The sequence below is a fragment of the Leopardus geoffroyi genome, chromosome B4, assembly GCF_018350155.1.
Source record: "Leopardus geoffroyi isolate Oge1 chromosome B4, O.geoffroyi_Oge1_pat1.0, whole genome shotgun sequence".
In the NCBI taxonomy this organism is placed as follows: domain Eukaryota; kingdom Metazoa; phylum Chordata; class Mammalia; order Carnivora; family Felidae; genus Leopardus; species Leopardus geoffroyi.
Window position 1 is genome coordinate 77,583,548 of NC_059341.1, and position 27,153 is coordinate 77,610,700.

The 27,153-nt window shown below is 39.8% G+C and overlaps 1 protein-coding gene across 1 annotated transcript in view; it reads right to left on the bottom strand.

The window, feature by feature from the left end:
- Positions 1-27,153, bottom strand: part of FAM186A (family with sequence similarity 186 member A) — an 81,313-nt gene that overhangs the window by 19,154 nt on the left and 35,006 nt on the right. Inside the window, exons 3-6 of the mRNA XM_045466476.1 lie at positions 18,963-19,179; positions 17,854-18,024; positions 3,781-7,868; positions 392-3,390 (exon numbers count right to left, since the gene is read on the bottom strand). Coding sequence (XP_045322432.1) covers positions 392-3,390; positions 3,781-7,868; positions 17,854-18,024; positions 18,963-19,179 — 7,475 coding nt within the window. The remainder of the gene's footprint in view (positions 1-391; positions 3,391-3,780; positions 7,869-17,853; positions 18,025-18,962; positions 19,180-27,153) is intronic.

Here is a 27,153-nt window from a genome sequence, read left to right on the forward strand (position 1 = left end):
TGCCCCTCCCCCACTCACGCTCTGTCTCTCTCTCAAAAATAAGCATTAAAAAAAAGAGAGAAGGGCTCCTGGGTGGCTCAGTCGGTTAAGTGTCCGACTTCACTCAGGTCATGATCTCACAGTTTGTGAGTTTGAGCCCCTCGTCGGGCTCTGTGCTGACAGCTTGGAGCCTGAAGCCTCCGTCCGATTCTGTGTCTCCCTCTCTCTCTGCCCCTCACCTGCTCACACTCTGTCTCTCTCTCTCAAATGTAAATAAACATTAAAAATTAAAAAAAGAGAATATTTTAGAACATCTAATCCGACAAACATGTATATACTTATAGAGCAATGAAGGGAGGATATTTGAAATCAGGACTAAATCAGAAAACTGAACCTTCAATATTACATCTACCTTGCACGCTGGATCAGCCTGTAAGCAATGTACTTGTGGAATAAGTATCCCAGCCGAACTGTGTCCGTATGAAGTGTCTCAATTATGAGATTCCTAGCTGTCGTGTGTAGTTGTGAAGGAAGTCCAGAAACTTTTGTGGCCTGATTTAAGAGTATCAGGTTCTTTCTCTGAGCCTCTACATCAACAAAATATCTCTGCTCTTTGAGCTCTTGGGGAGTGGAAGGGGGCACTAGCATCTTGGGTTTCTTGGTACCTGAAACTGAAGTCAGTATCCAGGACTTGTCTATAGGGGAGAACTTGGATTTCTGGTCCCATTCAGAAGATGAGATCTGTGATGTTTTGGGTAGTTTAGTCGTAAGAGAGGGTAGTGATGTTACAGGCTTCATGAGAGTCGGAATGTAAGGGGTTTGTGATACTGGTGTCCTGTAATTGGTGAGATAGGACTGAAATGTTCTAAATTGTTCCATGGCAATAGGATCATGGCATATTGGGATTTCTTCCAAAGTGTCAGACACCTCTGATATTTGGAACTTCTTAGTGGTGAAAGGGGCTTGAGTTACCTTGAAATCAGTAGCACTGGGATGAACAAATGCTGAATTAGGTTTCAGAGAAGAAATAATTGCCAATCTTTCCTTACTTTTCTTGGAGACAGAAGAGGACAAATCTTTCATGGGCTTTCCAGGAGTTGGAGAGGTCCATAATTTTGGAAGATGCCCAGGGGTGGGAGGGATCCACAGTGTGGAAGCTTGATGCTGCCCAAGGGGAGAAGGGGCTTGTAGATAGTGAGATTGTTCACAGGTAGCAGTGGGCTGGAATGCCTGGGGCTGCTCAGAGAGTGTTAAGGGTCTAGGTTCCAGGAGCTCCCCATGGATGGAAGAGGTTCCAGGAACCAAAGGCTTCCTAGGAGAAACAGGAGCCAAGAAATCAGGAATCTGTGCAGAGGTGAGTGGGACTCCAGATATAAGGGGCTGCCTGGAGGCCAGAGGGGCTTCTGATATCAAAGGTAGCTGAGGAGTCCTAGAGCCCCAAGAAGAAAAGAACTGCTGAGGGCCGAGAAGGGTCTCCAGTGTAAGAGGCTGCCCTGAAGTTGGCAGGGTCTCAGCTATGGGAAATTTCTCAGGAGTCAGTGGGACCTCTGGTGCTACAAACTCAACAGAGGTGGATTGACCTTTAGGAAACAGGGTCTGTTTAGAGGAAGGAAAAGTCTGTGGTGCAAGGAGTTTCCCAGGCTCAGAACGAATTCTCACTCCTAGTGATTTACCAGGGACTTGGGAGAGAGGAGACTGTGATATCTGCAAAGGAATAGGAGAGACCTCCAATGCAGAGGATTTCTCAGCAATAGCAGCAGATGCTGGGGATTGCCTAGGAAGGACAGAAGCCTTCAATTTTTGAAGTGATCTAAGACTGGAAGGATCCAATGTGGGTAACTTCTTAGAAATGTGAGGAGCACTTGGTGTGACAGATTTATCAGTAACAGGCACAATCCCAACTTTCAGGGTATGTTCTAAAAGAGGATGGACCCCAAGTGGTAAGAGCTGTTCATTAATGAGAGGTGCTCTTGATTTTAGGTCATCTACCCCCATGGGATGGGATTGTCCTGGAATGAAGGGAGCTCCCAAAGGCTGGACTTGCTCAAAGGTAAGGGGAAATCCTAAGACATGGGATTTGTCTGATTTATCTGATTCCCAGAAGTGTTCTGGAGAGAGAGAAATACCTAATGCTTGAGCCTGTTCTAAGGAGAGAGGGGCACCCAAAGCCTGGGTCTGTTCAGGGGTAAGAGTGACAGCTGAGACCCAGGCATTTTCTGGAGTGATAGGGACGCCCAATTTCTGGGCCTGTGATGCAGTGAGAGGAGACTCCCATGCATGAACTTTCTCAAGGGTGTGTATGAAACCCAAGCCCTGGCATTTCTCAGGGCTGAGGGTGACCAGCAATGCCTTGAACTGCTCAGGGGTGAGAGTGATCCCCAGTGCCTCTGCCTGCTCAGGGGTCACAGTGATCCCCTGTGCCTGGGTCTGCTGAGGGGTGAGAGTGATCCCCCATGCCTGGGCCTGCTGAGGGGTCAGAGTGATCCCTTGTGCCTGGGCCTGCTCAGGGGTGAGAGTGGTGCCCTGTGCCTGTGCCTGCTGAGGGGTCAGAGTGAGCCCCAGTACCTGGGCCTGCTCAGGGGTGAGAGTGATCCCCTGTGCCTGGGCCTGCTGAGGGGTCAGATTGATTGCCTGGGCCTGCTGAGGGGTGAGAGTGATCCCCCGTGCCTGTGCCTGCTGAGGGGTCAGAGTGATCCCCAGTGCCTGGGCCTGCTCAGGGGTGAGAGAGATCCCCTGTGCCTGGGCCTTTTCAGGGGTGAGAGTGATCCCCAGTGCCTGGGCCTGCTGAGGGGTCAGAGTGATTGCCTGGGCCTGCTGAGGGATGAGAGTGATCCCCCCTGCTTGTGCCTGCTGAGGGGTCAGAGTGATCCCCAGTGCCTGTGCCTGCTCAGGGGTGAGAGTGATCCCCAGTGCCTCTGCCTGCTCAGGGGTCACAGTGATCCCCTGTGCCTGGGTCTGCTGAGGGGTGAGAGTGATCCCCCATGCCTGGGCCTGCTGAGGGGTCAGAGTGATCCCTTGTGCCTGGGCCTGCTCAGGGGTGAGAGTGATGCCCTGTGCCTGGGCCTGCTGAGGGGTCAGAGTGATCCCCCCTGCCTGTGCCTGCTGAGGGGTCAGAGTGAGCCCCAGTACCTGGGCCTGCTCAGGGGTGAGAGTGATCCCCTGTGCCTGGGCCTGCTGAGGGGTCAGATTGATTGCCTGGGCCTGCTGAGGGGTGAGAGTGATCCCCCGTGCCTGTGCCTGCTGAGGGGTGAGAGAGATCCCCTGTGCCTGGGCCTGCTGAGGGGTCAGAGTGATCTTCTGTGCCTGGGCCTGCTGAGGAGTCAGAGTGATCCCCAGTGCTTGGGTCTGCTGAGGGGTCAGAGTGATTGCCTGGGCCTGGGCCTGCTCAGGGATGAGAGGGATCCCCCGTGCCTGGGTGTGCTCCAGGGTCATAGTGACCCCCTGTGCCTGGGCCTGCTCAGGGATGAGAGTGATCCCCTGTGCCTGGGCCTGCTCAGGGGTGAGAGAGATCCCCTGTGCCTGGGCCTTTTCAGGGGTGAGAGTGATCCCCTGTGCCTGGGCCTGCTCAGGGGTGAGACTGATCCCCTGTGCCTGGGCCTTTTCAGGGGTGAGAGTGATCCCCTGTGCCTGGGCCTGCTGAGGGGTCAGATTGATTGCCTGGGCCTGCTGAGGGGTGAGAGTGATCCCCCCTGCCTGTACCTGCTGAGGGGTCAGAGTATTCCCCAGTGCCTGGGCCTTTTCAGGGGTGAGAGTGATCCCCTGTGCCTGGGTCTGCTCAGGGGTCATAGTGACCCACTGTGCCTGGGTCTGCTCAGGGGTGAGAGAGATCCCCAGTGCCTGGGCCTGTTCAGGGGTCAGAGTGATCCCTTGTGCCTGGGCCCGCTGAGAGGTCAGAGGGATCCCTTGTGCCTGGGCCTGCTCAGGGGTCAGAGTGATCCCCAGTGCCTGTGCCTGCTGAGGGGTGAGAGTGATCCCCCCTGCCTGGGCCTTTTCGGGGGTGAGAGTGATCCCTTTTGCCTGGGCCTGCTCAGGGGTCAGAGTGATCCCCTGTGCCTGGGCCTGCTGAGGGGTGAGAGTGATCCCCCGTGCCTGTGCCTGCTGAGGGGTCAGAGTGATCCCCAGTGCCTGGGCCTGCTCAGGGGTGAGAGAGATCCCCTGTGCCTGGGCCTTTTCAGGGGTGAGAGTGATCCCCCCTGCCTGTGCCTGCTCAGGGGTGAGAGTGATCCCCAGTGCCTGGGCCTGCTGAGGGGTCAGAGTGATTGCCTGGGCCTGCTGAGGGATGAGAGTGATCCCCCCTTCCTGTGCCTGCTGAGGGGTCAGAGTGATCCCCAGTGCCTGGGCCTGCTCAAGGGTGAGAGTGATCCCCTGGGTCTGGGCCTGTTCAGGGCTCAGAGTGATTCCCAGTGCTTGGGCCTGCTGAGATGTTAGAGTGATCCCCCCTGCCTGTGTCTGCTCAGGGGTAAGAGTGATCCCCTGTGTCTGGGCCTGTTCAGAAGTGAGAATGATGCCCTGTGCCTGTGACTGCTCAGGAGTGACCATGATCTCCAGTGCCTGTGCCTGCTGAGGGGTGACAGTGATCCCCATTTCCTGTACTTGGTCAGGGGTGACAGTAATGCCCGGTGCCTTGACCCCCTCAGGGGTGAGTGTGATACCCTGTGCCAGGGTCTGCTCCTCGGTGAAGGTGAACCCCAGTTCATGGGCCTTCTCGGGGGTGAGCGTGATCCCCTGTGACTGAGATTGCTGAGGAATAACAGTGGTCCCCAGTGCCTGGGCCTGCTCATAAGTGAGGGTGATCTCCAATTCCTGGGCCTGCTTGGGGGTGAGAGTGATCCCATGTGCCTGTGCCTGCTTATCAGTGAAGGTGAACCCCAGTTCCTGGGTCTGCTCAGGTATAAAAGTGATCCCCAGTGCCTGTTCCTGCTGAGGGGTGAGAGTGATCCCTTGTGCCTTGGCTTGCTGAGGAGTGACAGTGGTCCTGAGTGCCTGGGCCTGCTCAGGGGTGAGAGTGATTCCCAAGGCCTGTGCCTGCTGAGGGGTGAGAGTGATCCCCTGGGCCTGGGCCTGCTCAGGAGTGAGAGGGATCCCAAGTGCCTGAGCCTGTTGAGCAGTGACAGTGATCCCCAATGCCTTTTGAAGAGTGTCATTGATGCTCATTTCCTGGGCCTGCTCAGGGGTAAGACTGATCCCCAGTGCCTGGGCCTGTTCTGGGGCCACAGTGATGCCTAGTTCTTTGGTCTTTTGAGGGGTGATAGTGATCTCCAGTTCCTGGGCCTGTTGAGGAGTTAGAGTGAGGGTCTTTGTGGGAGACTGTCCAGAAATTGGAAAGGCCCCAGGTGATGGCGATTGTGTCGATGGAGAAGGAGTGATTGGTATAGGGTGCTTTCCATCAGCAAAATTTTCTAATGTCTTCAGATGTCCATGGAACGCTTTTCTTTGGTGTAACTGGGATGCTACTTTCGGTATGCCCTTCCATTTGGGAGACACTGTCACTGAAGTTTGGCTGAACATCTTTTCTAGTGTGTCAGAACTTTTCTCATTGATTTTCCTCTGATCCTTTGTCTTTTTCTGCTTCTGCCTTCCATGGTCTTCTATGTTTCTCCTTGGCTTCTGCTTCTCTTCTTTCTCCCTATTTATTTCTAGCTTCGGGTGTCTCAGTTCCTTCTGAACTGGCCTCATCTGTTCCTCCTCCTCCTCCTCCTCCAGGGGTACCAATTGTTCTTCCATTTCTTGATTCCAAGCCTCCAGCTGCTGCTGTTTTGGCTTCTGATATCCTTTCTCTTTTCTTTGCATTTGCTGGTCATCTTGCTCAGTCTGTTTTTGTTGTTCCTTCCATGCTTCCTCTTCCTGCCACCATTTCTGCTTCTGTTGCCGTTGCTTTCTCTCCTTCATTTGGAGCCATGACTCTTCCTTCTCCAATTTTTTACTTATCAGCTCATGGCTCTTCTTCCAGAAACTCCCTTGCTCTTGCAAATGGTGTTTGAGACCCTCACCAAATACTTTTTCTTGACCTTCTTGCAAATATTCATCCCACCTCTGTTTTTCCTTTTCCTTGTGGTCTCTCCCTACTGTTGAGGCTACTGGAGCATCTCTTTCACCTTCTATTTCAGTCAAGATCATTTGTATTAAATTGTCAATTAATGGGTCCATGCTCTTAGATGAGAGTAAGGTGCTAATTTCAGCCTTTGCACTAATTGGCTTCTGAAAATGCAATCCTGGCATAAATGAGACTTCCTTTTTTCGTTTCATAGGTTTCTCTCCAACTTGTCCTGCATTTTTTATATCTTTGTATTCTCTCAAGATTTTTGCCACAGTTTCAGCCACAGTTTGGAAGTATTCCTCCATTTTTGCCTTTATGATTTCTAATTTTTCGACCTCTGCTGTTTTTAATAATAACTCCTCTTTTGGCACAGCCTTTTTATCCAAAGGCTTTCCTATGTTATCAATTTTCTCATTTAGGAAAGCCATTATAGCTTTTTGAAATTCTTCTAGGTTACTCTCTTCACTTTTGCCATCTGGGCTTTCTAGAACTCTGGTAGATTCTGAAGTCTCTTTTGCTACCCTAGATTGTGATTTAACAAGTTCAGGAGACTTGAATTTCTTGGCTAAGACTATGATATCCTCAGTTTTTCCCTCTTTGCTTGTGGTGGTTCTTGGAGAGATCTGACGTTTCTTCCCTTTTGTTTTCATTTTCTCAGAGGAATAACCAAGTTCAGTCAATTTGAATTGCTCTGCTTGGCTACTCATCTCACTTTTGCTCTCTTTGTCCATTGACTCAGTGGTGGGTTCTTCTTTATTCTCTGAAGAAATCTGGCTTTTGTCATGTGAATATTCAGGTTTGACCTTCCTGAGTCTTTCCCACATACTACTTGTTCCACTTTTGCCACTTTGTCTTTTTGTGTCAGTAGAAGGGTAATCAGTAGGGACATAGCGACTTTTTGATTCTGCGAATGACTTTGGTTTGGCTTCAGAAAAGGATTTCATTTCTTTTCTATTCTTTTCCAGTGCCTGTAGCTCCAAGTCATGATCAAGTTTGGTCTCTTTCTGTTTACCTTTATCATCACTCAGATGTGATCCAGAGGTCTCATCCATAGTTGAGCCTTTAATTTCCTTTTTCTTCTGTGATTGATACTGGTCATCATCTTTCTTCAGTGACACCTTATCTTCAGTGATACCTTCAGAAGACTTTTTTTGTTTTTTTTCAGGTAAAGGGTATTGCTGTTCAATTAAATCTGGGGTCATTTCAGCTGGGGCTGTATATGAAAATGCTGAGTCCCACTGGATCCCCGAGGCTTTGGTCTCTTGTGTTTGGGCCTCGTCTATAATGTTTTCAAATTCTTTAGCCAAAATATTTTCCATACTGTCTTCTATGTCAGTTTTGCTAATGGCAATGGATGATTGTGGAGAAAGCTCAGGCAACGCTTTCAAGGTTGATGTGGGTAATGCTGTAGGTAGTTGTTGCTCTGCAATACCTTGGGACCGAATAAATCGTTCATATTTTTCTTCTGCATCTTGAAGTTTCTGCTGAAGTATTTCATTTTGTTCACTGAGATCTCGTATTATTTTCAGAGAGAGCTCTTTTTCTTTTTCACTTGTCTCATTTATATACATATTAGCACTTTGGAGGGTAAAAACTTTTACTTCATCATTTAGTGTATTCAAAGCTTTAGAAAGGTTTACTATTGTTGATGATATATATTTAATAGCATTGTTTTCCAATTTATTGAACATTGCAGTGTTTATGAGTTCCTGTAGCATATCTTGGATTTCTGAAACCTTTGTATTTGTTGCAAATTCATCACTAATCATCTGATCTGGTCTTAAAGCATGAGCTGTTGCAGGTCGCTTTATAACCCTTTCTTTCCAAGATTTCCATAGAGTACCTCTAGATGCTGGAGGAAAAAAACCACAAAACATAAAATAATGAGATTGCATTTCTTCTTCTGTGTGGTGCTCTATCTATGCTAAAGCCTAGGAATTTAGCATATTATGGATAGGTATAGGATAAAGATTCATCAGAAAGTTTTGGCTCCAATGGGGCACCTGACTGGCTCAGTCTATAGAGCATATGACTCTTGATCTCAAGGTTGTGAGTTTGAGCCCCACGTTGGGTGTAGAGATTACTTAAGAAGAAAAAGAAAAAAAAAAGATTTTATTTTAATTTAATTTTATTTATTTATTTATTTATTTATTTATTTTTTTGAGAGAGAGAGAGAGAGAATATCTTAAGCAGGCTCCACACTCAGCATGGAGCCCAATGCAAGGCTCAGTGTCACAACTGTGAGATCATGACCTGAGCTGAAATCAAGGGTCAGATGCTCAACTGACTAAGCCACATGGGTGCCCCTAAAAATAAAATCTTAAAAAAAAAACAACAGGGGCGCCTGGGTGGCGCAGTCGGTTAAGCGTCCGACTTCAGCCAGGTTACGATCTCGCAGTCCGTGAGTTCGAGCCCCGCGTCAGGCTCTGGGCTGATGGCTCGGAGCCTGGAGCCTGTTTCCGATTCTGTGTCTCCCTCTCTCTCTGCCCCTCCCCCGTTCATGCTCTGTCTCTCTCTGTCCCAAAAATAAATAAACGTTGAAAAAAAAAAACAACAACAACAACAAAAAAAAAAACCTTTACCTCCAAAGTAAATAGTATTATTTTTTCCCACAATTACCTAGAATTTTGCTTCCAAAATTTAGTCTTTAGTCTTTAGTTATGATCTCAGCTTACCTTCAGTTATAAGTTTGGGATTAGATATAACATAAGCCAAAACTTTCCTTTGGCTTTGATTATGCTTGGTGCTTTCCATTTTCTTTCTTAGGTTCCTGTCCTTCTTTTCTCACTTTTCTGAATCACAGTTAGTCTTGGTTCTTTCAGAAGAGTCACAAAAGAGCAGAAAAAAGTCAAACATTTGAAGGGATTTCCAGAATGGCTGAATGAGAAACTCGGCAAAATTTTTTCCCATAAAAGCAATGATAAAACTTGACAAAACTGCCCAAACCAATGATTTTAGGACTTTGGAAATTGACTGCAAGCATACAACAAAATGGTAAGCATTTTTTTCAAGAAAAATTACTAAACTTCAGTAAGAACTGGAAGTCTGTGATGTTTTAGCCTGGAGCTTCTTCTGTTTCCAACTCCCCCAAGCCATGTTACCTGGTACTTCTACAAGAGTGAGTCAAGCCTTGAAGCTCTACTGCCTGAGGGGGCTGATTTGATCTGGAATAAAGCAGGGAAAAAACACATGCCTAGGGACGTTGTCTAAAACAATACTTCCTTAACTCACACACAGATCCATTAGCAAAGAATAGAAGCCTTACTGGATCAATCTGGATCACTTAATGATTGGCCAGTTATTGACCACTAAGTTATGCTGACTCAAAGGTGACCCCTAGGAATTCAAGCTTTAAAATATAAACAAAAATGAGGGAAAAAAAATAACTGAGCAAAGGTGTCAGCAGCCACACACTGTTGGGGAGACAGACTTTACTGCATTAATCCAGACAAATCACTAAAAAGCAAAGGAAAAAAGGAGCAAAAAGAAACCCTGGAGGTTATAGGGGAAGTCAGACTCTAAAGTTGCTATAATATGTCATCTAAAATGTCCAGTTTTGGGGGTGCCTGGATGGTTCAGTTGGTTAAGAGTCCAAGTCATGATTTCAGCTCAGGTCATGATCTCATGGTTCATGAGTTCAAGTCCTGCATCTGGCTCTGTGCTAACAGCACAGACCCTCCTTGGGATGCTCTCTCTCTACCCCCCTCTCGTTGCCCCTCCCTGACTTGCTCTCTTTCTGTCTCAAAAATAAATAGATAAACATTAAAAACACTTACAAAAATAAATAAACTTTTTAAAAAAATATTGAGGAAATAATAATGGCCAAATCATCCCAAATTTGATGAAAAACATTAATCTACACATTCAAGAAGATCATTGAACTCTAAGATAAATACAAAAAGATCCATACCTAGATACATCATAGTCAATTGTTGAAAGCCAGACAAAGAATCTTTAAAGTAAAAAGATAAAAATGGCTTATCACAATCAAAGGAGACTAAAAAATCAAAGCATAAGGGAGCCATAGTAAATTTAACAGCTTACCACTGATTAGAAACAAGAGGCCCAAACACAGTGGGATGACTATTCAAAGTGGTGAAAGAATAATACTGCTAACCAAGAATTCTATATCCAGGAAAACTATCCTTCAAAAAATGAAGGTAAAACATCCATTCCCTGAAATAACACTCTTCCCAAAGTACCATGCACATGCAACTCTCATAACCACCCTCATTCTAAGTGTCTTTAAAGACTTCTCTAAATGGATTACAGAATTTCTATTACATCCATTCCTTGAAATAACACTCTTCTCAAAGTAGTATGCACATACAGCTCTTGTAATCATCCTTATTGCATGTGTTTTTAAACAGTTCTCTAAATATATTACATTATTCACTGAAATAACACTCCTGTAAATGTGGCTTGCAGTGAACACTCATATATCCATGTGTTTTCAACACTTCTGTAAATGTATTACAGAATTTCTATCAGATCCATTCCATGAAATAACTATTTTCAAAGTAATCAAAGGATGTAACCTGTTATTTTTCTTTTTAATGAAGGCAAGAAATAAGACATACAGATGGCAACTAAGGATATGATAAGATGTTCAGTGTCATCTGTCATTAGAGAATTGGAAACTGTTGTAGCCACTCTGGAAAGCACTATGGAGATTCCTTAGAAAGTTAAAAATAGAACTACCTTACAACCCAGCAATTGCACTACTAGATATTTACCCAAAGGATACAAAAATACTGATTCGAAGGGACACATGCACCCCAATATTTATAGCAACATTATCAGTAATAACTAAATTATGGAAAGAGCCCAATTGTCCATTGACTGATGAGTGGATAAAGAAGATGTGCGACATATATACAATGGAATATTACTCAGCCGAAAAAAAAAAGAATGAAATCTTGTCATTTGCAACAATATTGATGGAGCTAGAGTGTATTATGCTAAGTGAAATAAGTCAGAGAAAGACAAATACCATATGATTTCATTCATGTGGAATTTAAGAAACAAAACAGATGAACATAGGAGAAAGAGAAAACCAAAAAAAAAAAAAAAAAGGAGGAAGACAAACCATAAGAGACTATTAACTATAGAGAACAAACTGAGGGGAGGGGCACTGTGTAAGGAGTAGTCTAAATAGGTGATGGGTTAAGGAGGGCACTTGTGATAAGCACTGGGTGTTACATGTAAGAGATGAATCACTAAATTCTACTTCTGAAACCAATTTATATTACATGTTAACTAACTAGAATTTAAGTAAAAACTTGAAAAAAAAAGAATTGCAAATTACAACAATGAAATATGTTACACATTTCTGAAAATGGCTAAATCCAAAAAACCAATAATGCCAATTGCTAACAAGTACAGGGAGTGACAAGAACTCCTGTTGAAAAATGGTGGGAATGAGAAATGGTACATCTACTTGGAAAGACAGTTTGGCAGTTTCTTACAAAGTTACTTACAAAGTAATGTAATCTTATCAAATGATCTAGCCATCATGCTCCTAGGTTTTTACATAATTAATTCGAAAACTTATGTCCATGAGAAAGAGTATGTGTGTGTGTGTGTGTGTGTGTGTGTGTGTGTGTGTATGGCAGTTTTATTCTTAGTCACCAAAACCTGGAAGCAACCACATAAACAAGCTGTGGTGCATCTGTACAATGGAATATTATTCAGCAGTAAAAAGAAATAAGCTATTAGGCCACAAAAAGATAGGGAGGAACCTTAAATGTATATTGCTAAGTGACAGAAGCCAGTCTGAAAAAGCTACATACTACATGATTCCAATTATATGACATCCTTGGAAAACCAAAACTATGGAGACATAGGGGCACCTGGGTGGCTCAGTCAGTTAAGGGTCCGACTTCGGCTCAGGTCATGATCTCACAGCCCGTGAGTTTGAGCCCGGCATCGGGCTCTATGCTGACAGCTCAGAGCCTGGAGCCTGTTTCACATTCTGTGTCTCCCTCTCTCTCTGACCCTCCCTTGTTCATGCTCTGTCTCTCTCTGTCACAGAAATAAGTAAACGTTAAAAAAAAAATTAAAAAAAAAAAACTATGGAGACATAAAAAATTATCAGTACCAGGGACTTGGGGAAAGAGGGGAAGAATACATAAGTGAACCACAGGGCATTTTTAGGGTGGAAAAACTATTCTGTATGATACTATAAGGGTGGATACATGACAATATACATTTGTCAAACCCAGTAGAACTCTATAGCACAAAGAGTGAAACTTAATGTATACAAAATTTTTAAATACCCTTTTAAGAGGTCAGGGGATCCCAGGAAGGAATGTAGACTGTGATATGACAATCTAACAATATAAGAAATGTATGGCACAACCTCACTGAAAGGAATGAGAGGATGCAGGGAGTGCTGACCTATAAGTAACCGGAAATGAATGGAGTCTGTAAGACTGAAGACAAAGTGCTGTACTCTAGTTGATAAGTTATTTCCCACTAGGGTATGGGTTAATAATTCTGATACCGCTATGCATGTATACTGGAATCAAGCAATTAAGTGAAGTAGATGGTAGGAGCAAGTTTCTTATTGTTTGTCATAATTTATAGATAAGCAAGGGGAAGAAACTGGAATGGTCTATGTGTGATAATGAATTAAAATTAGAGAAATCACTATAAACTTATGTTTAGTTTAAAGTAGTTACAGATGATAATATATATACATATTAATAGATATGTGTAACTGCATTGGCTCTACACACACACACACACACACACATATATATATGTGTGTGTGTGTGTGTGTGTGTGTGTGTGTGTTATGTTTTGTTCTGTCAAATGAGAGGACTGAACAGAAATGACAGCCCAGTAGCAATGAACACACCTAGCAACCAGACCTTGCTTTTTAATACTATTCTCTACTAAAAGTAACCAGAAATCCTTGAAGAAATGACAGATTATAAGACTGGAGCAGGATATATTCAAGATGAACCTGAACCATCTTGTAGTGCCAGAAAGTAGGGAAGTGCTAAAAAAATAAAAAAGAAAGGGGCACCTGGGTGGCTCAGTTGGTTGAGCGTCTGACTTCGGCTCAGGTCATGATCTCACAGCTTGTGAGTTCAAGCCCTGCGTCTGGCCCTGTGCTAACAGCTAAGAGTCTGGAGCCTGCTTTGGATTCTGTTTCTGTCTTTCTCTCTCTCTGCACTGCCCTGTTCATGCACTGTCTTTCTCTTTCTCTCAAATATAAATAAACATTTAAAAAATTTTATTTAATAATAATAAAAATAAAGAAAGAAAAAAGAAAAAGCCACATCGATGAGGTCATGTTTAAGGGGCACAGGAACCAACTGAAAGAGGTCCCAACGGCCAAAACTAGAACAACTTAAGCAAGTAAATAAAGTAGTATTGGATTATAACTCAAAGTCCAAAAAAAACTGAGTTCATTTTGAGATAAATAATTGAATAAATTAATAAATGAGGAAGAAGAGACAAATTATAGTACATAAGAACTTCAAATAATTTATGTAGATATTCATCCTAAAAGAAAGGGAGCACAACTCTCTTTTCCTTAAGTATGGGCGGCACATATAGACTTATTTTAAAAACCAAAGTATGGAAAATGAGGAAAAAGAGTAACTTTACAGTGGAGAAACCTGACAAGCACTACTTTAGCCACGTGGTCAAGGTCAACATTGAGTCATTTGATAGTACGTACCCTTGAAATTGTATGATGACAATGGTACTTTACCTCTGTGATCTTTCTCCTCAAAATCCATAACCCCAGAGTAAATGTGAGAAAAACACCAGACAAATTCCCATAGGGGAGCATCTTATAATATATCTGACTGGTGCTCCTCACATGTGTCAGGAACATCAAACAGAAGGAGAAGTCTGTGAAATTGTCACAGCCAAGAAAGCCTAAGAAGACATGACAATTAAATGTAATTAGGTACCCTGGATGGAATCCTGAAACAAAAAAGGACATTAGGTAAAAACAAGGAATTATGACTAGAGTCCATAAATTATGGACTTTCGTTAATAATGTGTCAATATTGGTTTGTTAATTATAACAAATGTATCATACTAGTGTAATATATTAGTAATAGGGGAAACTATGGAGAAATATGAAATTCTCTGTATTATTTTCTCACTTTTTTTGTAAATCTAAAACTACCTTAAAAAAATAAAGTCTATTAAAAAATGAAAGTGAAATAAAGACATTCTAGATGAGCAAAACGGAAAGAATTTGCTGCTAGTAGACCAGCCTTATAAGAAAGACAAAGAAGTCCTTCAGGTTGAAAGGAAATGATACCAGAGGATAGCTCAAATTCACACAAAGAAATAAAGAGCACAAGTATATGTAGGTAAAAATATGCTTTCTTTTCCTCTCTTAACTGATTAAAAAGACAATCATATAAAACAATAATTATGAACTATGTTGTTGGGCTTATGATACATAAAAATGTAATATATATGGCAAAATCCAAAGGAGGGGAAGAGAATGGAGCTAATGGAGCAAAAATTCTATATTTTGCTTGTATTAAGTTAGCACTAATCTGAAACAAATTGTGATAATTTTTTTAGGTGTATTTATCTTGAGAGAGAGAAAGAGAGAGAGAGAGAGAAAGTGAATGGGGGAGCGACAGAGAGAAAGGGAGAGGGAGAATCCCAAGTAGACTCCACACTGTCAGTGCAGAGCTCGACATGGGGCTCAAACTCACCAATGGTGAGATCATGACCTGAGCCAAAATCAAGAGTCCAATGCTTAACCAACTGAGCCACACAGGCGCCCCAGGTTGTGATAATTTAAAATGTGTACTGCAATCCCTAAAGAGCTACTAAGGAAATTACTCCAAAAATATAGAGGGAAAATGGAATTAAAATGGTACACTAGAAAATATTTGTTTAACACAAAAAGTGGTAAAAGAAGAACAGGAGAACAAAGAGATGAGACATGGAAAATAAGCAGCAACACAACACATATAAATCCAATCATATCAATAATTACATTAAATATGAAAGAATTAAATACTCAAAAGTGAAAGATTGCCCAATTTTATGTGTATTTGTGTATTTTTTGTGTGTGTATATATATTTAAAAGCCAACACGATCCAATGATAAGCAACATATCTTAGATTCAATCTTGCACAGTAACCACAGGGGAGCTGGAGAGAATAGACTAATATCAAACAAAATAGACTTTAAGACCAAAAAAAATGGTTCTAGATACAATGAGGGACATTTTATAATGATAAAAAGATCAGTTCATCAGTAAGCTATCACAATATGAACATATATGCACCTAATAACAGAGCCTTGAAATATAGGAAGCAAAACCAGACAGAATTAAAGAGAGAAATAGCTAACTCAGTAATAGTAGTTGGGAAGTTCGATATCCCACTCTTAATAATAGAACAACTAGACAGAAAATCAGTAAGGATATATACAGAAGACTAAAACAACAATATAAACCAACTGTAGAACACTCCACCCAACAAAAGCAAAATATATCTTTTCTAACACACACAGAACATTCTCCAGGATAGACCATATGGTAGGCTATAAAGCAAGTCACAATAAATGTAAAAGGATTGAAAGAATACAAAGTATGTTCCACAAAATACTTCCCATGGGGTAGATACATAGATATACAGATAACAGATAATTTCCTACTGGTTCTGCTTCTCTGGTTGAACACTGACCAATACAAGCTTTTGTTTTTGTTTTAAGTTATTTATTTATTTATTTATTTATTTATTTATTTATTTATTTATTTTTAGTAATCTCTATACCCAATGAAGGGCCCAAACTCATGACCCTGAGATCAAAAGTCACATGCTCCTCTGCCTGAGCCAGCCAAGCACCGCCCCCCCATACAAGTTTTTAATACGACACTAAAACCATGAACCACAAAAGAAAATATTGACAAATTGATTTGACTTCATCAAAACCAAAAACCATTGGCCTTCAAATGCCCCATTAAGAAAATGAAAAGTCAAACCAAAGATTAAGAGAAAATGTTTGAAAATCACGTTTCTTTCTTTTTTTTTTTTTTAATGTTTCTTTATTTTTGAGAGAGACAGAGAGAGATAGAGTGTGAGTCAGGGAGAGGCAGAGAGAGAGGGAGACACATAATCTGAAGCAGGCTTCAGGCTCTGAGCTATCAGCACAGAGCCCAACATGGGGCTCCAACTCATAAACCAGGAGATCATGACCTGAGCCCAGGTCAGACGTTTAAATGACAGAGCCACTGAGGTGTCCCCCTTTTTTTTAATGTTTGTTTATTTCTGAGAGAGAGAGAGAGAGCGCGCGTGCTCACAAGCAGGCGAGGGGCAGACAGAGAGGGAGACACAGAATCTGAAGCAGGCTCCAGGCTCTGAGCTTGAACTCATGAAGCACAAGATCATGACATGAGCTGAAGTCAGACACTTAACCAACTGAGCCATTCAGGCATCCCTGAGAATCACATTTCAAGACTTGATTCAGAATACATAAAGGACTCTTAAAACTCAATAATAGAAATGGGTAAGCATTTGAATAGTCATTTCAGCAAAATAAATATAAGAATGACTAATAAGCACCTGGATAGATGCTCAACATCATCAGTCTTTAGGGAAATACAATTTAAAACCACAATGGGGAAGGGGAGTAGTGCTTGGGTGGCTCAGTTGGTTGAGAGGTGGACTTCAGCTCAGCGCATGATCTCACAGTTTGTGAGTTCTAGCCCTGCATCAGGCTCTCTACTGTCAGTGTGGAGCTTTGGATCCTCTGTCCTCCTCTCTCTCTGCACCTCACCCACTCATGCTCTCTCTCTCTCAAAAATAAATAAACATTAAAAAAAAAAAATAAAACCACAATGGGATACCACTTCACACCTCTTGGAAAAGCGATCCTAAAGAAGTCCATAAAAAGTGTTGAGGATGTGGAGAAAGTGGAACCTTAATACATCGCTGATGGGAACGTAAAATAGTGCTGTCATTTGGGCAATAAGTTAACAATTTCTTTAAAAGATAAGCATAAACTTACCAGCAATAGGTAAATGACCCAGAAATTCTACTCCTGGGTATCTACCCAAAAGAAATGAAAACTACATCCACACAAAGACTTATACATCTGGGTTTATAGCAGCATTATTCATAAAAGTCAAATGTCAAAATAATCTGAATGTCCATGAACTGGTGAGTAGGTAAACAAAATGTGGTATATGCAAAAAATGATATACAATTGGTCATAGAAAGGAAGAAACTACTGATACATCCTATAACATGGCTGAACCTCAAAACCATTATTTAAGTAAAAGAAACCACATATAAAAGACTACATATAATATGATTCCATCTTATGAAATGTCCAAAAATGGGAAACTTATTGAGACAGAAAATAGATTTGTGTATGTTTGGAACATACACAAATGTTGTGTGTTTGGAACATACACAAATGTGTGTGTGTGTGGGGGTGGGAGTGAGGATTGACTGCAAAAGGGCCTGAGGGATCTTTTTTGGGATGAAGGAAATGTTCTAAAATTGAATTGTGGGGAGGGGGGCAGTGGTGGTGGCTGGCTGGCTCAGTCAGTAGAGCATGAGACTCTTGATCTCTGGGTCATGACTTCAAGCCCCATGCTGGGTATGGAACCTACTTTAAAAAATAAGTAACATAAAATAAAATAAAATAAAATAAAATAAAATAAAATAAAATAAAATAAAATATTGTGGTGATAGCTACACAACTCTAAATTTACTAAAAGTCATTGAATTTTACATTTAACATATGTGAGTTTTATGGTATGTAACTTTTACTTTAATAAAGCCATTTTTTAGAAAAAGTCAAATCTGTTTCCAATGTCTTAAAGCACCCTTACTCATTTTTTTCTTTTGTCTCTTCTTTTCTTCAAATAAAGATACACTAATTCTACTCAGTGTCTTGACATTGCTCTCAATAGCTTTGTACATTTCTGGTAAAAACTCCATTTTTGCTATCCAGTGATGGTGTTCCTCAATATCGATTGCAGTCATCTCAGACAAAATGGCATCTTGAAGAGAGCAAAAAAAAATTATTTTTGTGCAGAAAAATGATTATAATCATATAGGCTTATAATATTGGCTAACTACTTCATACTATAGTATTGAAGAATATAGGTGTCTCACATTTATTGCTCTTCTGAGGCTTTTCTCTATGAAGAAATGAAGAAGGATGAGGCTTGGAATAGAAAGCTGAACAGTAAATCTTGGACATGAAAATACTCTGGTAACTAAAATGTGAACATGTGTTTTAATATTGAGGAACTAAACCTCAACTCCTTTCATAAGTTGTCTAGTATTTTAAAACCTTCATTATATGAGATTTCTTGCAACTTAATGAAATTATTCTTTTTGTATTCTTAGCTTATTCATTCTTTCATTCAACCAAATGTCTCCTTTGTCATGTATTGTTCTAGATGTTGAGGATACAACACTGAATAAAACAAGTTCTCTGACTTCATACTGCTTGCATTCTAGTGAAAGGAGACACACAAAACACAAAAATATAAACATTAATTATATAGTATGGCAGATCATAAGAAATGCTACAGACAAAAATAAAAAATAAAGAGGAATGGACAGTGCCAGGGAGTAGGGAATGGAGATGGTCAGAGAACACATCATTTTAAAGTGAGATATAAGCAGAAAATGAGCCACATGGCTACTTGTGGACAGTGTTCCAGGCAAAGGAATAGTAAGCATAAAGACACTGGGCAGAGGCATACTGGCATGCTTGAAGAGAAGCAAGGAGCCCAGAATAGCTGGCACTAAGTAAGCAAGACTACATAGTGCTTACTTTATTCTTACTGAAACAGTGGGCAATAATTCTCTGAATAACCTCCTTAGTCTTCTTTTAAAGGTAGTCTGATTAACCCTTTAAAATTTACTTATAGATCCTGTTCTCTTTTTCATTAACTTCATGGTTTCCTTTGAACCACTTCAAACTTACTCCATTCTTCCAACCAGACCAGGATGTGCAAAAGAGTCTTTTCTCTAATTTCACTGTTCTTAGCATAAGTAACTATTTTATCCAGGAAATTTATTCTCCATTTCTTATGTTCTGGAAGGGAGATTTTCCTTCCGGAGTGCACATTCTCATCAACAGTGTAGCGATTGATTATTCGCTGCACATTGAGCAGTATGTCAGCCAGCTGCATATTAATGTCCTATAAGAATAAGAAGGGGGAATATATTAATACTCAGTTTATTGACAAATCAAACATCTGTTCATAATTCTCAGCAAAGTGGGTTTATTTTTTTTAAGTTTATTTATTTTGAGAGAGACAGAGACAGCATGAGTAAAGGAGGGGCAGAGAGAGGGAGACAGAGAATCCTAAGCAGACTCCACACTGTCAGCACAGAGTCTAATGCAGGGCTCAAACCCATGAAGCTGTGAGATCATGACCTGAGCCGAAACCAAGGGTTGGACACTTAACCAACTGAGCCACCCAGGCACGTCTCAACAAAGTTCAGAGGGAACATACCTCAATATGATAAAGGATGTATATGAAAAGCCCATAGTGAACATTATATTCAATAGTGAAAAACTGTAAGTTTTTCCTGTAAGATCAGGAACAAGACAAATATGTCCACTCTCACCACTTTTATTGAACATAATACTGGAAGTACTAGCCTCAGCAATCAGAGAAGAAAAAGAAATGAGGCATCTATATAGGTAAGGACGAAATTAAACTATCACTATTTGCATATGACATGATACTATATATAGAAAACCCTAAGGGGGTGCCTGGGTGGCTCAGTCAGTTGAGCATCTGACTTCAGCTCAGGTCATGATCTCCTGGTTTGTGACTTCAAACCCTGCATTGGGTTCTGTGCTGACAGTTCAGAGCCTGGAGCCTGTTTCAATTCTGTTTCCCTCTCTCTCTGCCCAACCCCCACTTGTGCTTGCTCTCTCTCCCTCTCTCTCTCTCTTTCAGAAATAATAACTGAATAAACTTAAAAAAAAAAAAAAAGAAAACCCTAAGGACTCAAACAACAAAACAAAACAACAACAAAAAACTATTACCAGTAATAAATTCAGTAAAGTTGTAGGATACAAAATCAATACCTAGAAATCAGTAGCATTCCTATACACTAATAATGAAGTAGCAGACAGAGAAATTAAGGAAACAGTCCCATTTATGATTGCACCAAAAATAATAAAATACCTAGGAATAAACTTATCTAAAGAGGTGAAAAACCTGTACTCTGAAAACTATAAAATATTGATGAAAGAAATTGAAGATGACACAAAGAAACGGAAAGACATTCCCTGCTCATGGGTTGGAAGAACAAATATTGTTAAAATGTATGAACTACCCAAAGCAATCTACACATTTAATGCAATCCTTATCAAAATATCAAGAGCATTTTTCATAGAACTAGAAGAAAAAATTATAAAATTTATGTGGAACCACAAAAAGCCCTGAATACCCAAAGCAATCATGAAAAAAAAAAAAAAAAAAAAAAAAAAGCAAAACTGCAGGTATCACAATTCAAGATTTCAAGCTATACCACAAAGCTGTAGTAATCAAAAGAGTATGGTACTGGCACAAAAATAGACACATAGATCAATGGAACAGTGTAGAAAGCCCAGAAACAAACCCACAATTATAAGGTCAATTAATCTTTGACAAAAGAGGCGAGAATATGCAATGGGAAAAAGACAGTCTCTTCAACAAATGGTGTTGGGAAAACTGAACAGCTACATACAAATGAATGATCTTGGACTACTTTCTTACATCATAGACAAAAATAAGCTCAAAATGGATTAAAGACCTAAATGTGAAACCATAAAAATTTTAGAAGAGAACACAGGCCATAATTTCTCTGACATCAGCCATAGAACATTTTTCTAGATACAGCTCCTGAAGCAAAGGAAATAAAAGCAAAGATAAGCTATTGGGATTACATCAAAATAAAGAGCTTGTGTACAGCAAAGGAAACAACCAACAAAACTAAGACAGTGTACTGAATGAGAGAAGATATTTGCATTGCAAATGACCTATCCAGTAAAAGGTTAGTATCCAAAATATATAAAGAACTGATACAACTCAACACCCAAAACCCAAATAATCCAATTAACAAATGGGCAGCAGACATGAACAGACATTTCTCTAAACAAGACATCCAGATGGCCAACAGACACATGAAAAGATGCTCAACATCACCCTTCACCACAGATATGCAAATCAAAACTACAGTGAGATACCACCTCATACCGATGATAATGGCTAAAATAAAAAACACAAGAAACAAGTGTTGGTGAGAATATGAAGAAAAGGAATGCTCCTGCACTGTTGGTGGCAATGCAAACTGGTGCAGCCATTGTGGAAAAGAATATGGAGGTTCCTCAAAAAATTAAAAATAGAACTACCCTATGATCTAATAATTGCACTACTAGGTATTTATCTAAAGAAAATGAAAACATCAATTCAAAAATTATATACACCCCTATGTTTATAGCAGCATTATTTATAATGCCAAATTATGGAAGCACCCCAAATGTCCATTGATAGATGAATGGATAAAGAAGATGTGGCATATATACACAATGGAATATTAGCCTTAAAAAGAATGGAATCATGCCATTTGCAATGACATGGATGGAGCTAGAAAGTATAATGCTAAGTGAAATAAGTCAAAGACAAATACCATATGATTTCACTCCTATGCGGAATTTAAGAAACAAAACAAACAAAGGGAAAAAAAGAGAGAGACATATCAAGACTCTTCGCTTTAGAGAACAAACTGATGGTTACCATAGAGGAGGTGGGTGGTGAGATGGGTGAAATAGGTGATGGGGATTAAAGAGTACACTTATCATGATGTGCACTGAGTAACGTATAGAATAGTTGAATTACTATATTATACACCAGAAACTAATACATTGTATATTAACTATACTGGAATGAAAATAAAAAACTTTAAAAAATGGTGGAGATACTAAATTTACAGTTGATGTGAGATGTATGACATATGTGAAAATGTTTTATAAATGACTGCCGTAAACAAGTAAGTAAAAGGAAGTTCCTTTTTTGTTTTTTCTTTACCTAGCCCTCACCCGTGGAAAGCAGGTATCAGATATTCCTCAACACTTATATTTCATTACTTCACCTTCTCAAGAATCTATCAGCAAATTTATTTTGCTTATAACTGTATACCAATATTTTCAATAGGAGAGTAAATTACTACCTCATATGTGTCTTTGGGAATTTGGGGAATCATTTTTGGTTGCAACAGTGATTGGGAGGAAGGATTTATTGATATCAGTGAAAGGTACTAAGGAATGCTAGCTCATTTTATGGTGGACAGTCCACACAATGAAGAACTGGCCCAATCCTGCATAGATTTTGACTGTCCTATGAGACATTCACGTAGGTAAAAAGAAAAACATCTGTTTATAATTATTTGAGCCTAGAAATTTACTCCTGTTAAAATATAAACAAAGTATTTTTTGCCTAGTTTAATTATATACTGAAGTTTCCAGGAATGCAAATATTATGTAAATCAAAGGAAAGATGTTCTTTAGAATTTCTCCAATAAATTTTACCATTCTGTTGGTACCATAGTACCAACAGCAATGCACTAATGTTAATAGTTATATAATATCAGTACGATAAACCTGCTTTTGTATCGACCTATATTCATAGCTTTCACATTTATTTTATTTTATTTATTTATTTTTTCAACATTTATTTATTTTTGGGACAGAGAGAGACAGAGCATGAATGGGGGAGGGGCAGAGAGAGAGAGGGAGACACAGAATTGGAAACAGGCTCCAGGCTCTGAGCCATCAGCCCAGAGCCTGACGCGGGGCTCGAACTCCCGGACCGCGAGATCGTGACCTGGCTGAAGTCGGACGCTTAACCGACTGCGCCACCCAGGCGCCCCGCTTTCACATTTATTTTAATTCTACATATAGGTACAAGCCTCTGTCTACTTCTTATGTCTTCTGGTGAAGTTGGCCTAGAATTTACACACTGAAATGCCCGTTATTAGAAATTACTTTCCTTTTATTTGCCCTCACATTTATTTATATTAATTATTTAAAGTATGAGTATAGATATTATATCTATGAATTTCACCTCAGGAATAAAAGGGATGCTAAAATATTTTATTTTTTAACGTTTATTCATTTTTGAGAGACAGAGCATGAGTGGGGGAGGGGCAGAGACAGGGAGAGACACACAGAATCTGAAGCAGGCTCCAGGCTCTGAGCTGTCAGCTCAAAGGAAGAAAGAAAGAAAGAAAGAAAGAAAGAAAGAAAGAAAGAAAGAAAGAAAGAAAGAAAGAAAGAAAGAAAGAAAGAAAAGTGCAATTGCAGCAAAAATTTAAGTCAGGAACACACGAGAGTGGAGACAAAGTTTGATAAGCCAAGTGATGAAAAATAACACTATAAGCTAGCACATACCATAGTGGTCAAAGAAGAAAGAATACCAAATCTTTATCAATTATTCCAGAAAAACTAAAGAGGCAGTAGCACCTCCTAACTCATTTTTTGAGGCCAGCATTACCCTGATACCAAGGTCAGATAAAGACACCACAAGAAAGAAAGGAAAAAGACAGGGAACTATAGACCAACATCCGTGATGAATATTGATGCAAAAATCTTCAACAGAATACTCTCAAACAGAATTCAACAGCACATTAAAAGGATTATACATTATGACTAAGTGGGATTTATTCCTGGAATGCAAGAATGTTTCAATATATGAAAGCCAATCAACGAAATATACCAAATTAACAGAACACTAGGAAAACCCCCACATGTTCATTTCAATTGATTCAGAAAAAGCATTTGACAAAATTCAACACCTTTTCATGATAAAAACATACAAAAAACTAGGAATAAGAAGAAATTTCCTGAACATGATAAAGACCATATATGAAATTCCAGAGATAATATTGTCAATAGTGAAAGACTGAAATGTTTTCCCTTAAAGTCAGGAACAAGGCAAGAATGCCCACTTTCACCACTTCTACTCAGCATATTACTGTAAGTTTTAGCCAAAGCAATTAGGCAAGAAAAAGAAATAATAAAAGATATCCAAACTGGAAAGGAGGGAATAAAATTGTCTCTATTTTCAGGTGATATGATCTTATATGTAGAAAATCCTAAAGATTCCACACATGAAAAAACTGTTAGAACCAGCAAATGTATTCAGCCAAAGTTGTGGATATGAAATAACACACAAAAATCAATTGTGTCATTATACACCAACAATGAACAATCTGAAAAGGAAATTAAGAAATCCATTTATAATAGTATCAAAAGAATAAAACCCTAGGAATAAATTAAGGAGGTGGAAAACTTGTACATTTGTAATTTTCACTACAAAATGTTACCAAAAGAAATGAAAGAAAACACAAATAAATAGAAAGACATTCCATGTTCATGTATTGGAAGACTTAATATTGTGAAGACATCAATACCACTAAAACTAATCTACAGATTTAATGCAAACTGTATCAAAATTCCCATGATATTTTTTGCAGAAATAGAAAAATCCATTCCAAAATTCATATGGAGTCTCAAGGTACCCTGAATACCCAAAATGGTCTTGAGAAAGAAGAATAAATTGGACAGCACACACTTCTCATTTTTTAAAAAGTTTATTTATTTATTCTGAGGGGGGTGCAAAGAGAGAGAGAGAGAGAGAGAGAGAGAGAGAATCCCAAGCAGGCTCTGCACTGCCAGTGAGGAGCCCAATGCAGAGCTCAAACTCATGAACCATGAGATCATGACCTAAGCCAAACCAATGCAGAGCTCAAACTCATGAACCATGAGATCATGACCAATGCCACCCAGGCGCCCCACACACTTCTCATCTTTAAATCCTAGTACAAAAGCAATGGTAATTAGAACAGTGTACTGGTATAAAGACATATATATATATAGACCAAGGGAATAGAATAGAGAGCCCCGAAATAAACTTTTGCATATATGGTCAATGATTTTTTTTTTTTTAATTTTTTTGAATGCTTATTTTTGAGAGAGAGAGACAGAGTACAAGTGGGGAAGGGGCAGAGAGAGAGGGAGACACAGAACTGGAAGCAGGATCCAGGCTCTGAGCCATCAGCACAGAGCCCAATGCGGGGCTCAAACTCACAACCTGTGAGATCATGACCTGAGCCAAAGTCGGATGCTCAAGAGACTGAGCCACCCAGGTGCCCCTATGGTTGGGTGATTTTTGATAGATGCCAAGACCATTCAATGGTGAAAAAAAAAAAAAAAGCAGTCTTTCAACAAATGGTGCTGGGAAAACTGGAGATCCATGCAAAAGAATGAAGTTGGATCATTACCTTAAAGAATATACAAAAACTAACTCAAAGTGGATAAAAAACCTAAGCATAAGACCTAAAGTTGTAAAACAGAAGAAAACATAGAGGGAAAATTTAACGATATTGGATTTGGCAATGTTCTTGGATTTGACACCAAAACCATAGGCAACAAAAGTAAAAATAGACATATTAGACTAAATTAAATGTAAAACTTTTATGGATCAAAGGACACAACAGATTGAAAAGTCAAAGAAAATATTTGCAAGTCACATCTCTGATAAAGAGTTAATATTCATATTACTTAAGGAACTTCTACAACTCAATATTAAAAAAATAATAACCCAATATGAAAATGGGCAAAGGATTTAAATAGACATTCAAAAAAGATAAACAAATGGCTGGCAAGCATATGAAAAGAAGCTCAACATCATAATCACTAAGGAAACGCAAATCAAAATTACAATGAGATATTACTTCACAACCCAAATAGAAAATAACAAATGTTGGTGAGGATATAGAAAATTGGAACCCATGTGCACTGTGGGTGGGAATATAATATGGTGTAGCTACTATGGAAAACACTATGGTGGTTCCTCAAAAAATTAAAAATAAAATTACCATATGACCGAGCAACACCACTCCTGGGTATATAAAGAATTTAAAGCAATTGCTGGGTTGTATTGCACTACTAGTTATTCATCCAAAGTATACAAAAATGCTAATTCGAGAGGACACATGCATCCCAATATTTATAGCAGCACGATCAACAATAGCCAAATTATGGAAAGAGCCCAAATATCTATCGACTGCTGAATGCGTAAAGAAGATGTGGTATATATATACAATGGAATATTACTCAGCAATCAAAAGGAATGAAATCTTGCCATTTGCAACAATGTGGATGGAACTAGAGTGTATTATACTAAGCAAAATAAGTCAGAGAAAGACAAATACCATATGATTTCACTCATATGTGGAATTTAAGAAACGAAACAGACGAACATAGGGAAAGGGAAGGAAAAATAAGATAAAGACAGAGAAGGAGGCAAGCCATAAGAGACTCCTAAATACAGAGACAAACTGAGGGTTGCTGGAGGGGAGGTGAGTGGGGAGTTGGGCTAAATGGGGGGTGGACATTAAGGAGGGCACTTGCTGGGATGAGCACTGGGTGTTGTATGTAAGTGATGAATCACTGCATTCTACTCCTGAAGCCAAGACTACACTGTATGTTAACTAACTTAAATTTCAACAAATTAATTAAATATTTTTAAAAAGGATAAAAAAAGGATTAAAAGCAGGGACTTGAGCAAATGTTTGGACTCCTACGTTCATAGCAACATTACTCATAAGAGCAGTGAGGTGGAAACAACCCTAGTGTCCATTGATTAATGAATGGATAAACAAAATAGGATATATACACACAATGATAAAGAGAATTTATGAAAAATTTACAGCTAACATCATACTTAACGGTGGAAGTCTAAAGTGCTCTAAGGATTCTGCTCTAATCACTTTTATTCAATATTTTATGAAGGTCCTACCCATCACAATAAGGTAAGAAAAGGAAATAAAAGAATAAAATTTGGAAAGGGAGAAGTAAAATGGTTTCTATTTGCAGACAAAAATATTGTCTATGTAAAAACTCTACAAAAAACCTACCATTAACATGTTCACAGGATAGGAGACCAGTATACAAAAATCAAAACTTGTATTACTATAAAGTAGCAATAAATTGGAAGTTGAAATGTAATCAAACTGTCATTTCCAATACACTTAAAAACATGAAATATGGAGGTAAACATTTAACAAAATGAGTGCAAGATCTGTACATTGAAAAATGAAAAACATTAAACAAA